Source organism: Perca flavescens, chromosome 4 (assembly GCF_004354835.1).
Source record: "Perca flavescens isolate YP-PL-M2 chromosome 4, PFLA_1.0, whole genome shotgun sequence".
Taxonomy (NCBI): domain Eukaryota; kingdom Metazoa; phylum Chordata; class Actinopteri; order Perciformes; family Percidae; genus Perca; species Perca flavescens.
The window spans coordinates 22,154,249-22,168,508 of record NC_041334.1 but is presented as its reverse complement, the minus strand read 5'-3'; the positions used below and the strand labels follow the sequence as shown (position 1 = coordinate 22,168,508).

Here is a 14,260-nt window from a genome sequence, read left to right as displayed (position 1 = left end):
TGCTATATATAAAGTTTACTTACTTACTTACTTACACACACACACACACCAAGCATGCTTTCAGTCTGTGTTTAAGCTGAGCTAAGCTGAAGTCAGAAAATGGGGAGTGCAATCAGAGGTTTAATAGCCACCTGATTAAAGAGGAAAAAAGATAAGGTAATGAGCTGAGGAGAACTTCACTCACTTCTCTAAATTTAATTACTCAGCCAACCAAAACTAGACAAGCCTCTGAACCGACAAGTCCAGCTTTGCTAAACCCCTGGTTTGAATTTTACACAAATAAACGATCATTATCCACTTGTCAAACTCTCCAAAAGTTCCATTACTCTTTAGCATCCTGTAAAACAAATGCACACAAACAAACACACGCACGTACACTCGCTACCACAGCACTAAGTAGTGTCTGGAGGATAGTACTATATGAAAGCCAAATTGCTGCCATCACCGAGGGGAGCTCCTCAACATGTTTTTCTCAAAATTCATAGATGCAAAAGGAAGAATGAAGGAGGAGAGAGGCAGCCCTGCAGATGGGGATAAACATAAAAACCCAGAGAGGGGGGGGAGGACGATTGATGGAAAGCAACACAGAAATTAACACGAATGAGTGGCTGCTTTCACAGACTGAAAAGACAATTTCTTGCTCATGAGAGGAGAGAACACAACATAAAATTAACTTTAAACTCCTAAATTGAAAATGGCAGAATCGAAGACTTAGAGGTCAAAGAATTGATAATTTGAAGTGTTTTTTCACATTATGTAACAAATGACAGATCAGATTTGTCCTTTGCTTTGTATGTGAACAACTTAGCCGGTGAAAAGTTGTTAATCACGGTTTTATAGTTGGAGTTGTGAGAACAGCTGAGGCTGCAACATCATTGTAAGACATTGCTTTTGATTTATTGAAAAACAATAAGTTCCATCCAATTAATCAAATTCTTGGTCAGCTATTTGTTGTGTGGTTATTTGAGGACTAATTCCTGAAGAATGTCTACCAGTGACATTTCTGCTGCAAACTTAATTGCGTTTTTTCCAGAATCAGAAAGTGAAACAGCTTTATGTTCTATCTCTCATAACACAGAGTTTACATTTGCCAACAGTCCAGATGGCCTGAAGATCTAAAAAGAGACTTTCAGTATCTCTACAATTTTGACTGTGAATGATCAAACTTGCTCCCATGACTCTATGATTCATTTCAGCAGGACCAGTGGCTATATTTTACTGATGTTTGTGTGTGGAGATTATCATGGGACCAAACCATTTCAATTTCATCAAGGCCGTGCAATACTCTGTGGTCAAAAAGCCATCTGATTAATGTGTAAAAAGTATTATCCTTTAAGCATGAGCTATCACAGCAGGTTGCTGCGGCAGTAGCCTTTTTGCAGTGAAGTCCTGGGTGCTCTTATCTGGAGAGGCACTGGGTCTGTAATGACAGCTGTCCCAGACAGGCCAAGGGCAAAAAGAACATTCTGTGTCCTCTTTTTAAAACTATCACCATCTCAGCTACCTTGACTAACATCAAGGTATCAACCAAACTCTGGCTATGCAAGGATTATCAGCTGCACTGCTGCCCAGGGCTGCACACACACACACACAAGCAACTTTCAACTTTCTTGTCCCAACTGATGGTGGAAGTGGTCTTTCAATCAAGCGTTAATAAGACAGACAAAAGTGTATGTGTGTTTATATTGCCAGCTAAAACTAAACCAGTCCGATATAGATGTGAGCCACCTCTACTGTCAGGCCAATGCTGCATGCACACACACACACAAACACAAAAAACACACACACACACACACACACACACACACACACACACACACACACACACACACACACACACACACACACACAAACACCTGCAGGTGATCTTTTCAGAAAAAAAAACGGCCACATCAGAGATAAGAGAACAGAGCAAACTAATTCTCTTTGATTTATTCATTTAAGATATGCTGTGACTTCTCTGGACAGTTGATAAAAAGACAAATTTCCCCTGGGGGGGATGTATGCTCACATGGGGAGACAGGGCCTCTGAGCGCTGTGTTGGGCTCATCTTTCACGTGAAACGCGCCTCTCTCTGATATCTTTAAAAGGCAATTCATCAGCGCGCCGCTCCCCTGACATTTAGAGCACCCTTGGCTTTGCCCCTTTATGGAGCAAGACTGCACACCAAGTAGGGTAACAATTATGAGTGGGATTTATGGAGCATCTCTGCATGAGATCATTTCTCAACCCCCCACCCTATGACCCCACCCCCAAACCCTCACACACACATTATTCACAGTGATATACCCGAGATAAAGAGCCATCTAAACCGATATGTTCCTTATGCCCTGTATTAATACAACATCATAGAAATAGGCGCACGCATTTACTGTACACACAGTTGCTTGTAATATATCAGAGCAAAACACAAGTGGTCTCTCATAAGACATCCATAATGGTAATGGGGCTGAAGCTATTAGCTAAGTCTGTTTGAAGAGTCATAACCATTATCACCGTCATTATCAGCATTTACATATTCTGCTTTTTAATAAACAGACTGAGACAAATACAGCCTATTTTGAATCTCAGTGAGTTGATATCCAGACAGCGTATTTTCGCAAAGTCATATCTTAAAGGAGCAGTCATTTTTCATACACCGTTCAAGTAATGCATAAAAATAAGAGGAGTTAAAATTGTTTATAATTCACTGACAATTTACAGCTCTGAGAAAAGAGAGAAAAGAGCTTCTTTTGCTTCCAACCCAAAACAATAAAGGTGGATAGTATTTTATTTGTAGTGCTCGCAGTATTGTTACAATATTTGACAGCAAAAAGAATTTCCAGCAACAGTGCAACACGGTGGATAAATTAAGGAGCTCCTTGTGAGCAGTTCTCAAACAACACTAAAAGTGAGAAAATATTTTGTTGCAATTTCGTGATAAAGCCACACCTTCCTGCACATTTCTTCACAAGTCTTTACAGACCAGCATCTCTGCATCTGCATGTACCACCTCCTTCTGTGTCTCTCTGTATTGTCAACCCAATTCCTTCTCCATATCCCCTCTCTCCTGTTTACGCTCTGTCTCTCCTTCTATTCTCTTCTTTTAGGGCTGCTTTGTGGCTTGGCTAAGTGTTAAAGAGCCTGAACATTAAACCTTTCATCCTGCAGAAAACGGCAGCAAAAGGAACTGGCAGCAGCTCACACACCCACAAAGACAAGGTAAAACAAAGTCTAAGGCTTCCCAGAGAAAAATATGTCTTTGGAAATTGATTTATTTGAAATAGGGACAATGCACAAATAAACATTAAACTTGTTAAACAAGAGAATATGTCTTGGGCCAAGTTATAGCAACAATTGCTAATTTCCACCTGTAGTCCCTGGGCAGGTATGACAAATTTAAAACAAAACAAAACAATTTACAATTTTAAATAGAAATATCACAAAACTATATATAAATGACATGATGTGCATATTAATTAAGAACAAACAGTTTAGTAAAAACAGGGGCGCCATCAGCCCACTCACTCTCTCTTTCTCTCCCCTCCCATCACACACACTGAAAAAATTCAGCAGCAGCTTAGGCACGTTAGAGTACATTCAACTCCAGATATTCATTCATACAAGGATACACACACACACACACAGACACACACATTCACACTCACATACACACACACACCCACATAAAAAACAGTATCCTATATATGTGAGCAAACTTGTTTACTCAACAACCAACTCTTTGTTAGGCATGAGAAGGTGTAGCCTTGGTTGGGAAAACTAATGTCCAGAAGATACTGTATAACCAAATTTGTATTCTTTGTAGTGTGCTTTATAAAACAGGTCTCCAGGAATTTCTTTGCAACTGAAACAGCACACTAACTAATTAGGGCCCGAGCGCCGACAGCAGCGAAGGCCCTATTGAAACTGAAGGAATTATTATTATTTTCCGGTCAAATGAATTGGATTTTTGAGGGGCTTAATATATTCAAAAACTCACCAAATTTGGCGGTCGCATCAAGTCTTGTGAAAATTTACGTATTTTAAGGGTTTCGGGAATAGGCGCACAAAAATGGCTCGCTAGCACCCCCTAGAAAGTTAAGAAAATTGAGCCCCTGCAGTGCGTTTAACGTAGACTCACGAAACTCGGTACACATATGTAACATGTCAAGATGTCATTAGAGCCATACCCTAAACCCAACAGGAAGTCCGCCATTTTGAATTAAATGTTCGAAATTAGTGTGATTTTGGCCATTTCCACATGTCGTACTTTAACGAACTCCTCCTATTTCATCCGATCAACTTCAAACTCGGTCTGTACCATCTTAAGAAGTGAAAGATGAAAAGTTGTTAAAAGAAAAACTTTTTGTCATAGGGCATGGCCGTGGTGGGGCGGCCATTTTGTGCATTTCGCCGCCGAAACAGGAAGTGGGTGTAACTCGAGTGTACATTGTCCAACTGGCTCGAAACTTTTCAGGATTCATAAGAGTCCAACCCTGAGGACAAATAAAGGCCGATATTTACTTAAAGTCATAGCGCTCCCTGGTGGCAACAGGAAGTAGGCTAGTAAGAGGAGTAACTCCTCCTAGAGATTTCATCCAATGGACCTCAAACTTGGTCTGTACCATCCCAACACCTTAACGATGAAAAGTTATTAAAAGAAAAACTTTTCGTCAGACGGTGTGGGCGTGGCGTGGTGGCCATTTTGAGTGTTTAGCGATGAAAAAAGAAGTTGTTGTAACTTGAGTGTACTTTGTCGTATCTCACTGAAATTTCTCACGATTGACAAGAGTGCAGGCCTGAGGATACCTACAGGCTAAAATTCAATTTTGGTCATAGCGCCCCCTGCTGGCAACATGAAATGCGCCTTATATGACAAATATCATCCGATTTACATGAAACTCAGAATGTGTGGTCTACATGTGATACTGAGCCGCCCCATATAATATGACCACGCCCACTTACTCAAGCCACGCCCCCTTTCATAACATTTGAACCGTTTAAGGTATACCCTTGTGTGAGGTATCATTGAACTCAGCAGAGACTTCCTTTTTTATTGGTGAACGTTTGACCCGCCCCCCAATCCATGGCCACGCCCCCTTTCACAGCTAATGAACCGCATGACGTAGAATCTTGTGTGAGGTATCGTTGTACTCGGCGGGAAGTTCCCTTTTCATTGTTGACGATTCGCGGCGTCTGAGTGCCGCGCAAATGCGCAGTCGCAAGGAGCGGTGTCCGCCAGTAACCCCGACGCGCGCAAAGCGCGAGGGCCCGTCCATCGCTGCTCGCAGCTTTAATTATAATTAAAATTCATGTGAAGGATTCAAGCAGTTTCACTCAGGAATAGCATTTAGTGTATTTGTCAGGGAGGACCTCCGTTTTGCTAAATGGTAATCTCAGCTTGTGAAGGGGTGGGGGGGTGATGCAAATGGGTATTTCTCTGAGGAGGGATGATTATTCAATATACAGAATAAGAAAGAAGGGAGAGATTTCACCACACCTCCAGAGAGCCCCTCCAAATATTCTTTCTAATTAAAAGAAGAGCAGTAAATAACAAACACATGAAATGTAATTTGTGAGCCTGGTGGTGAGTGAAGTGGAGTTGTGCTGTGCTGACTGTTCTAATTAGTGTGCTGGTAAATGATAGTGCCCCTTCACTTGGCACACACTATAGGGGTGGATGGGTCAGGGGAAGAGAGAGAAAGATGGAGTCTCTAAATTCAAGAACGACAGAAATACAGCCTGCAGTGTTTATACTGTCTTTCTTCTCTTTTGGTTTAACTTTTAAAATCACATTTCCCTTATACCCCTCTCTCTCTATATTACTTTCTTTTTCCTTTTTTTTGTTGTTGCAATTTTTCTTTTTGCTTTTTTTCCCCATACATTTAAATCTGGTTTGATGTTGAGGCGGGCTGAGTTGATCCCCAGCATGGTGAGTTGGTTGACAAGAAAGCTTCTGCGCGTGAAATGAATACAAGCTGCAATGAAATTATGTACTGTGCGTGCACACACACACACACACACACACACACACACACACACACACACACACACACACACACACACACACACACACACACACACAAAGATGACATTTTACATTTAGCTCAAGCTTAGATTCACAACTCATGACTTTAAGATGACAAATGTAGCATGCTCTTATAGAAATATATGGCAAAGTAAAGTGGGAACATTCACTAATTGGGGCCACAGCATATCATTTGGCATTACCTTCCTTTTGTGAACAGACCTAGGTCTGTCTAGTTGCCTTTGTCCCTAGGTGAGCTGGCTTCTCTCCAGATCCATTTTGACCAAGATGAGAGACATCAGAGGTAGTTTCACTCATATGAATCCCTGCAGATGCAAATCTTTCTCTTCTTTTAAAGTCACATACGACGCTGCGTTGACTTTCTATCTGGTCTATCTGTTGCACTCAATTTTCCACTGCACATTAAATATACCCCATGCAATTTGCTCTTTACAAAAGGTGAATTGGATGAATTTTTGCTAGGAGCTTCCCAGAGGGGATCCAACCACAGACCAAGAGAGCAGTAGCAAAATGGAGGCTACTATTCAAAGGGCAGCTTGCTGCTGGTTTAGGTACTGGTACTACTCTCTATTATTAAAAACTATTATTAAAAACTTTTTAGCCTATTGCCTAGCCTACATATTACTGCTGAGCACTCTCCAAAGCACAATTTTTTTTTTCAGACAGACATGATTAGCAACTAGCTAGATAACATAATGCAGCAATTAGCAGGTAAAGAGACAGATATTTCCCTCAGGAGTTGGTGGAGAGCAAAAACTACAAGGAGACCTAATATTTGACTTACATCTATTAAACACAACTCCAAAAGAATGCTAATATTGTGCTTATCTGCTGGATGTGTAAATAAGCAACTCATTGCTAACAAGTTTTGCCATATCAACTTAAAAGGTGATGATACATCAGTGTTATGCTAACAGTTTTTTTTCTGCTGCTCCCAAGTAGCAAAATACATCAGTTATTGCAGGAAGTTTTGAATTCACCAACAAGGAAAAATCATGGAAAACAATATTTGCATAAAAAGTGGAAAATCCATCTTAAAAAATGATGGTATGCTTTACTTTTATTTTTTAAACTTAGAAAGAAGCAATCGGACACTCAAATACATGGAAGGGTGGTAATCATTGGTTGTTGTGCATGCATGCATGCAGTGGTGGAACTGTACTTAAGTACATTTTTCACGTATCTGTAATTTACTTAAGTAGAATCAATAGTGCGTACTTTTGACTTTTACTTCGTTACATTTTGCAGCAATTATACTTTCTACTCCACTACATTTCTACAACGTTCCGTTACATTTTCGTTACATTTTCTGGCACGGTGCAGCTCTTGCACCGTCACGCCAAGACCCGCCCTTCAATAGCATTTATTGGCCAGGCGCGTACCGCTCCCGGTACTACTGCCGCTGCTCCCGATACTCTGCTTGGTCATATGTGTAGCATCCGTTCACGTAGGGTTAATTTACAACCCGTATATTTATCTTAAAAACACTCCCGGTCCTCCTCAGCTGTGAAGCCACCACGTACTTGTTGTCCAAGCCTGTGTGTTCTGGCTAGATAAATGTGTGCAGCATTCACTGTCCCGTGGGAAATAATGCAAAGTCGAGCTTCAGATTACCATGATAGATAACCAGAATTGTAAGTCATAATGTAAACTGGGCCACATATGGTAAGCACAATTACATTAACCTAAAACTAACTTAAAAAGCCACAGCCCATACTGTTGGCTTTTTTTTTTTATATTAGAAAATAGACATTAAGAGAATAAATCGTTATGCAAGTACTTTTACTTTTAATACTTAAAGTACATTTAAAATGAGGTACTTTTTACTTTTACTTAAGTAGTGTTGTCATTGTGGTACTTCTACTTTTACTAAAGTAAATATGTCTCTGGTTATTTGTACTTTTACTTAAGTACTGAGATTCAGTACTTCCTCCACAACTGCATGCATGTGTGTCTGTGTGTGTGTGTGTGTGTGTGTGTGTGTGTGTGTGTGTGTGTGTGTGTGTGTGTGTGTGTGTGTAATGGGTGGGTGTGTGTAATGGGTGGGTGGGTGGGTTAATCGCTCCATGCAAAACATTTAAGCTCTGCTCTTTCATCTGCACACACAGTTAGCCAGTTCTCACCATTCATTTCTGATATCCAAGTTTGTGACTGTGCCTGACTACAATAGCAAACTGACAACATTGACGCTAGGCCGCCGGAAAAGGCGCCGCATGCTGCGGATTTAAACTTCAGATTCAATGAAAGGGCTTCCCACATTCACTGGTGGTTTTCTTTATTCCCTGCTGGGAACAGTGGCTGTTTATTCTCACACAAACACTAATGTAGTCACACACCATGTGTACACTATACACATATAATTGCTACCTTTGTTTTTTATAAAGGCATATTTACAACCTTCTATATTTTCAATATTTTATAATGGCCAATGGTCATGCAACTGTGGATTGACCCAATCTGGATTAGTATCCTCTATCTACCGTATGAACTTGGTCCAATTACCAGAGATTCCCCAGACTCTACAAAATAGTTGCCAATGAATACTTTCTATATTCCCTCGCTGTTTACATCCTTATTTTTTAGTGATTATTTTAAAGATTATATTTCCAGCCCTTTCTCTGCTATTATTTAATAAATCCCTGCCTCTTCCTCACCATTTCTGTAGCATTCACTGGGAGAATAAAACCTGTTTCTCCATAGATGACACCACCCACATCAATTTATTCCTCTGTGGCTGTGTTGCAATGTCCATTCTGTAATAAGCAACGATAATTAGAGGAAAACTGTATGAATATTTGACCTAAGCTAATTAGAAAGTTTGCAGACTTGGCAGCAGGAATCAGCAGTGGGATAATGAATCATAAAATGGTTCATTACTGCGCTCAGGGAACACTCTCAATCTCAATAAACGGACATGGGGCCTAGCAGACAAATCAAACCAGGACGCATGCACCGCCTCATTTAGCTGCTGAAAGGATCACAATAAAAAAAAAAAAAAAATACTTTTGTGCTCTAAATGGTTTCTATTATTAACGTGTCTCTCTCCTCTCACCCCTTTTCTTTCTATCTTTCCTTCTATCTTTGCCTCTCTCTCAGTCCATCCCCAAGGACTATCATTTTAATGTGACTGGCAATTCATGCTGCCATTTTTTTTGGGAAAACAGTCAATTTATTCAGTGCATTAACAATGTGTACAATTCATAGCAAGCTACTCCAACAACAAGCGAGCGCTAATAAACAACACTTTACAGAAACTGTTGTACTTTGGACTGTGCTCAATTCTTCCTAAACTTTTTTTTTCTCTGCCTTTCCTCTGGCCTCCCCCTGAGGAACGACTGCTGAATCTACCCACTCAAACTGCTTCTCTTCTGCTAATCCTAAACCCACAGATGTATTGTAGATACAGACCTCTCCAGACCCAGAGGACAACAATCCACCCACATTAGGTTCCTCCGACATCCTCTCCAAGGCACCCTGGCCTGCAGGCTCCCAATGGTGGGACCAGAGCAGGATACGACATGCAGATAATAATCCCCTTTCACCATGTTGCAAAAAAAACCAAACGTAGCTCCCATGATATGAACCTACATAATAACTTAAATAAAGTTTCTGTAAGCTTAGCTAGCTTTGCCCTCCTATGAAACTGACAAACTTATGAGGGACAGTATTAAATAAAAGGGATCAAAATCAATGCAGTAGAACCAGAGACATGTCTATTTTTATTCAGCACATTCTTCTTCCTTGTCAAAACTTGATGCTACATTACCCACAATGCAACTTGGTAGTTTGTCGGAGATTCATGTGTGTGTTATGCTAGTAGAGGCTAATGTAACCTTGAGCCGCTAGCCTCAAGCAGGGTTGAGGAGCAGGCTACAGAGGTCTGGTAAGCTCCCTACTTTCTATCTCCACACCTCCAGATTTATTTCATTTCTAAACTTGTAGTCTTCAGCCCCAACCGCCCCAACATACCAGTATGCAGTAGCTCTCCCTAAGACCTGTAAACATACTTTGATGTGTAAAATCAGTGGGGTTCCATTGCATTGCACATTCAAAAAAATAAAATTAAAGGCTGATATCTACATTTGTGCCTGGGACATTTGGTTTGGCGTCTTTAAAAATGACATTTGGGTAGCAACATGTTTTTTAACACTATTTATCAGCAATGTCTAAAACACTGCACATGTGCATAATGGAGTTGGCACAAAATCTGAAGTTGGCAATCTCTGCACAGCAGACAGCGCAATGGGAGGTAACTAAACAACATTCATAGTAAACATTTTCCACCGAAGCAAAGTAAAAAAGCTAATTCCATGCACTGTACCACTCTACTCTTCTAGTCTCCAACATGCTCAATCAAGCGGCCTTTATTCTCTGACTCATATCTTCAGACAGGAGGACTGGAGCCGGCACAAAATGGCTCCGGGAACAATGTGCAGGCCTGATTGCTCTTTTGTGAGTTAGCTGTGGCCTTTGACATCTCCTCCTGAACCAAGTGTATAATTCTGACAAGATTTGTCTGGAGACACAGCTGGAGGGCACTGTCACAGACAGGTGCCATACACTGCCTGTTCAACAAAGAGGGGGCGAAAGGCTAGACAATAACAGAACAGAAAAATTGCCACTGTGAAAGTGTCTGTCTGTCTGCACATGCTCTGGTTTTTGAGTCTTTAAAAGAGGCAGACACACAGTGTCTAAAAGGTTAGGGGTGGATAACAGAGGGAACATGCCAAGAAAAATCAGAATCCCAGAAGGTACATGTGTTCCCTTTTGTCCATTTGGCAGCTGCAGACTAAGGAGGGTGTTACTTATGTCCGCAGGGATCGCACGGTGCCAAGCAGGAAGGGCAGGGTCCATGAGTGGGGGAGACCATGCCCACGCAGGAAGAAAAAAATACAGTACAGATCTGGATTGAGAGACCGTCTGTCATCTAAAATCATGTTAGTGTGCTAAAGTGCTGGCTGATAGAAAAGGAGGGAGAGATCAAGCCAGCATTATGAGAGTGAGGGGAGAGGTCAAGTCACAAACAGGAGACTGTCATCTATCCACAGCCCAGGGGTGTGTATGAAAACCATGAGGAGACATCTTGGTACATGCGTGATACGGGTAAACCTCTTTATATGCGTTAGATATTAGAAGTTCATTATCTTATTGCCATTTTCTTAAAGGGCAGAGAGAGATTATTCACCATACAAAACACGTTTTTAAGGACTCAAAGAAATAAAAAAATGTATTTCCAAGTTTAGCCTGTGTTGTTGTGTCGTCTCTTGTTAAATATAAAATATATGTAAAAAAAAAAATTAAGTGGTCTGAGAGAAAACTAGACTCTGCACCTCCTCTTGGCTCTGTTTTCAGGCATCAGAAAATCTAGCCGTGATGGGAGACTTTGGCCAATCACAATTCATTTCAGAGAGAGAGCATTCCACATATGCTGACAGAGAGGGGAGAGGGTGGCTGCAGTACCTAATGCAGCTTATATATATATATATATATATATATATATATATATATATATATATATATATATATATATATATATATATATATATATATATCAATCAACTATCCACCAGAACACTAATACAGAAAAAGTATTCTTTAAAAAAAATAATGTTTTCGTATACTTACAGCCTTTGTATATGTCTGTAGGAATCTGGACCGCACTGGAAGAGTAGTTAACCTTGTTTTTAAAATTGGGATCGTCCACAAACTCCAGCTCCAAAGATGTCGAGGTTTCCAGTGGGTTCTCCTCTTCTCCATCCTCCGTCTGCGCACACACACACACACACACACACACACACACACACACACACACACACACACACACACACACACACACACACACACACAAATCTAAATGACGATACAAATATGAAATGCAAATAGAGTACCGCATTCTGTCATCTCCCATATTGTGGCTTTACAGCGCCCATCTGGGCTCTGATACATACAGTATATTGTGTCTCTTTGTGACTCACACACAGAGTCACACAGCCTTTGGATAATGTTAAGCACAAAAATAGCAATTATTCTGCCTTTTGTCAGCCTTCAGATTTAGGTGGTTCTATTCTCTCCCTCTCATAAGAAAACAGCAGCAGGTATCAGAGTAGACACCAAACAGAGAGACTCATTAGTAACCGAGATGACTATCACAGGCACATGAGGTGCCAACCAAATTAACCCCAACGATAACTAGCATCCTACACCAATTAATCACGATTTAGTCTACCAAATGATAGCATATTTCATAACAGACTGTCTCCTCTCTCTCGCCTGTGATTGTTCAAACAAAAAACAGCGCTAATGCTGAATATTTCTAATATGTTTTGGCACTTTTCCAGCTTCTCAGTGTTGCCATTGTACATGATGAGAAAGTACAGGGAAGAGCCTGACACACATATTACATTAGGAAAGTGTCAGATATCAAAGAAAGCCAGAAGATAAAAGAGAAAAACTGGCATTTAAGCTTTTTATCTTGATAAGTTATCAATGGAGTCCAATCTGTGCCTGTTCCCACAGGAGGAAGTGATTGTGGGATGTGAAAAAAAAATGACAGCAAGATATAACCCCACTCTGCGGCTCAGTTCATTGGCTTATTCCTGATCAGATTTCAGTGCGTAGCGCTCACTAAAACCCTGTTAGATGCATCCTTAGAAAACAGCACACAACTTAAACAATACTCATATCGCTGATCATTCCTTATGCATTCTAACTGTTGAAGAGCAACATTTTACTTCAATATAAATCTGTGAGAGCAGCCAACTTTTCATTTTAATGAAGCAGTGTGGGTTAATTCTGACATGATTTGTTTGTTTTTTGGAGAAATTAAATCAAAACTCCCTGTCTACGGTAGAAATTGATTGATGGGTCAACTTTAATTGACTATTAAAATGCAATTACAAGCTGTTGATGGGACAAGCTGGGGGATAGTTTTGCTGAAGTCCCATTGAAAGTCAACATAAGGAACAATACAGTGGTATGACAGAGACCAGCTCATGAGAGATATGACCATATAGAAAATGTTCGGACAGATAAATGTGTGCTGACTGGACACCCCTGGCATTCAACAAAGAGATTACTTAAATACCAATTATCAAACAGTTTGGAAAATTATTACACATGGTCTGGCCTCAGCAAATTAGTAAAATAAGTTATTTTAAACATGAAATCTGAGAGCAATTTACTCAATACAACTAAATAACAATGGTAGACATTTAGAAAGATTAAATTGAAATGCAACATTTGCATTACTTTTTAAAAAAAACAAAGGTTGCAATCTGACAACCACAAGGCTAAATAGGTTCAAGACATTCCTCCTTTAATACTCCTTGTTCTATACAAAAATAGAGCTTTGGTAAAATGAAGAAGAAGTTGTTAAACAACTGAATGATGAAATAATCAAAACTGATACTTTGGATAATTGTTGGTTTAGCATATATTTGTTGACACAGTTTGAGATTTCACAGGCTGACTCTCCACTAATAGTAAACCTGTTTAGGTTAGGGATGTTGGCTTTTTAACAGCACTAAGTGTGAGGTTGAGGTGTTTGTTTATCACTCAGTCTGACACTAATTCTGTCAATGTGAGGCAGGGAGGTTTTTTTTCTTTCTTCAGAAGAGCCCAATCATAATTTACCAAGGCAGCGTCTAATTAGGAGCTGAATAAATCCATGCAGGAAAGACTGATTAGTTCATTTTCTTCAACCATCCACCACCTGTTTTGCTCGATTCATTACCCAATTTGTTAATTTTATCTCCCTGTTCTCAAGGTTTAATTAAAGGCAGAAGAGGCCAGAGATGACATTTTGAAAATTCTTTCATTCCCGCCTTCAGCCAACCAGGGATAACCTCAAACCTGTTACTTAGGACCGTGTGTGTGTGTGTGTGTGTGTGTGTCTGTGTGCACGTGCGTGTGTGTTTATTCGAAAGACTGCATTAACGAGTGAGATAGAGGAAAAACAGCCTTTTAAACAAACCAGGAATCCTTTAACAAAAAAAAACCCCAAACATAAATAAGTAACCTTACAATTGGTAAATAGCTGCTTAAACATATATAACATGTAGTATGCCACAACTGGATAAAACATTAGAATAATCAATCCTATAATATTTGATGGTTGTCCTCAAAGTAAATTACTACCTTGGTAGTATGATTGACAATATTTTTCTACCAAATGGATAAAAGAATTGCAGTAAAGTAGAATCATGCAGACCAAATAATATTTGCATTTTCAAT

General features: G+C 40.0%; 1 protein-coding gene across 5 annotated transcripts in view; it reads right to left on the bottom strand.

The window, feature by feature from the left end:
* cacna2d2a (calcium channel, voltage-dependent, alpha 2/delta subunit 2a) overlaps positions 1 to 14,260 on the bottom strand; it is a 155,221-nt gene that overhangs the window by 40,015 nt on the left and 100,946 nt on the right. For all 5 annotated transcript variants that reach the window (XM_028574757.1, XM_028574755.1, XM_028574756.1 and 2 more), the window contains one exon: positions 11,654 to 11,792. In XM_028574757.1, the coding sequence (XP_028430558.1) occupies positions 11,654 to 11,792 (139 nt within the window). The remainder of the gene's footprint in view (positions 1 to 11,653; positions 11,793 to 14,260) is intronic.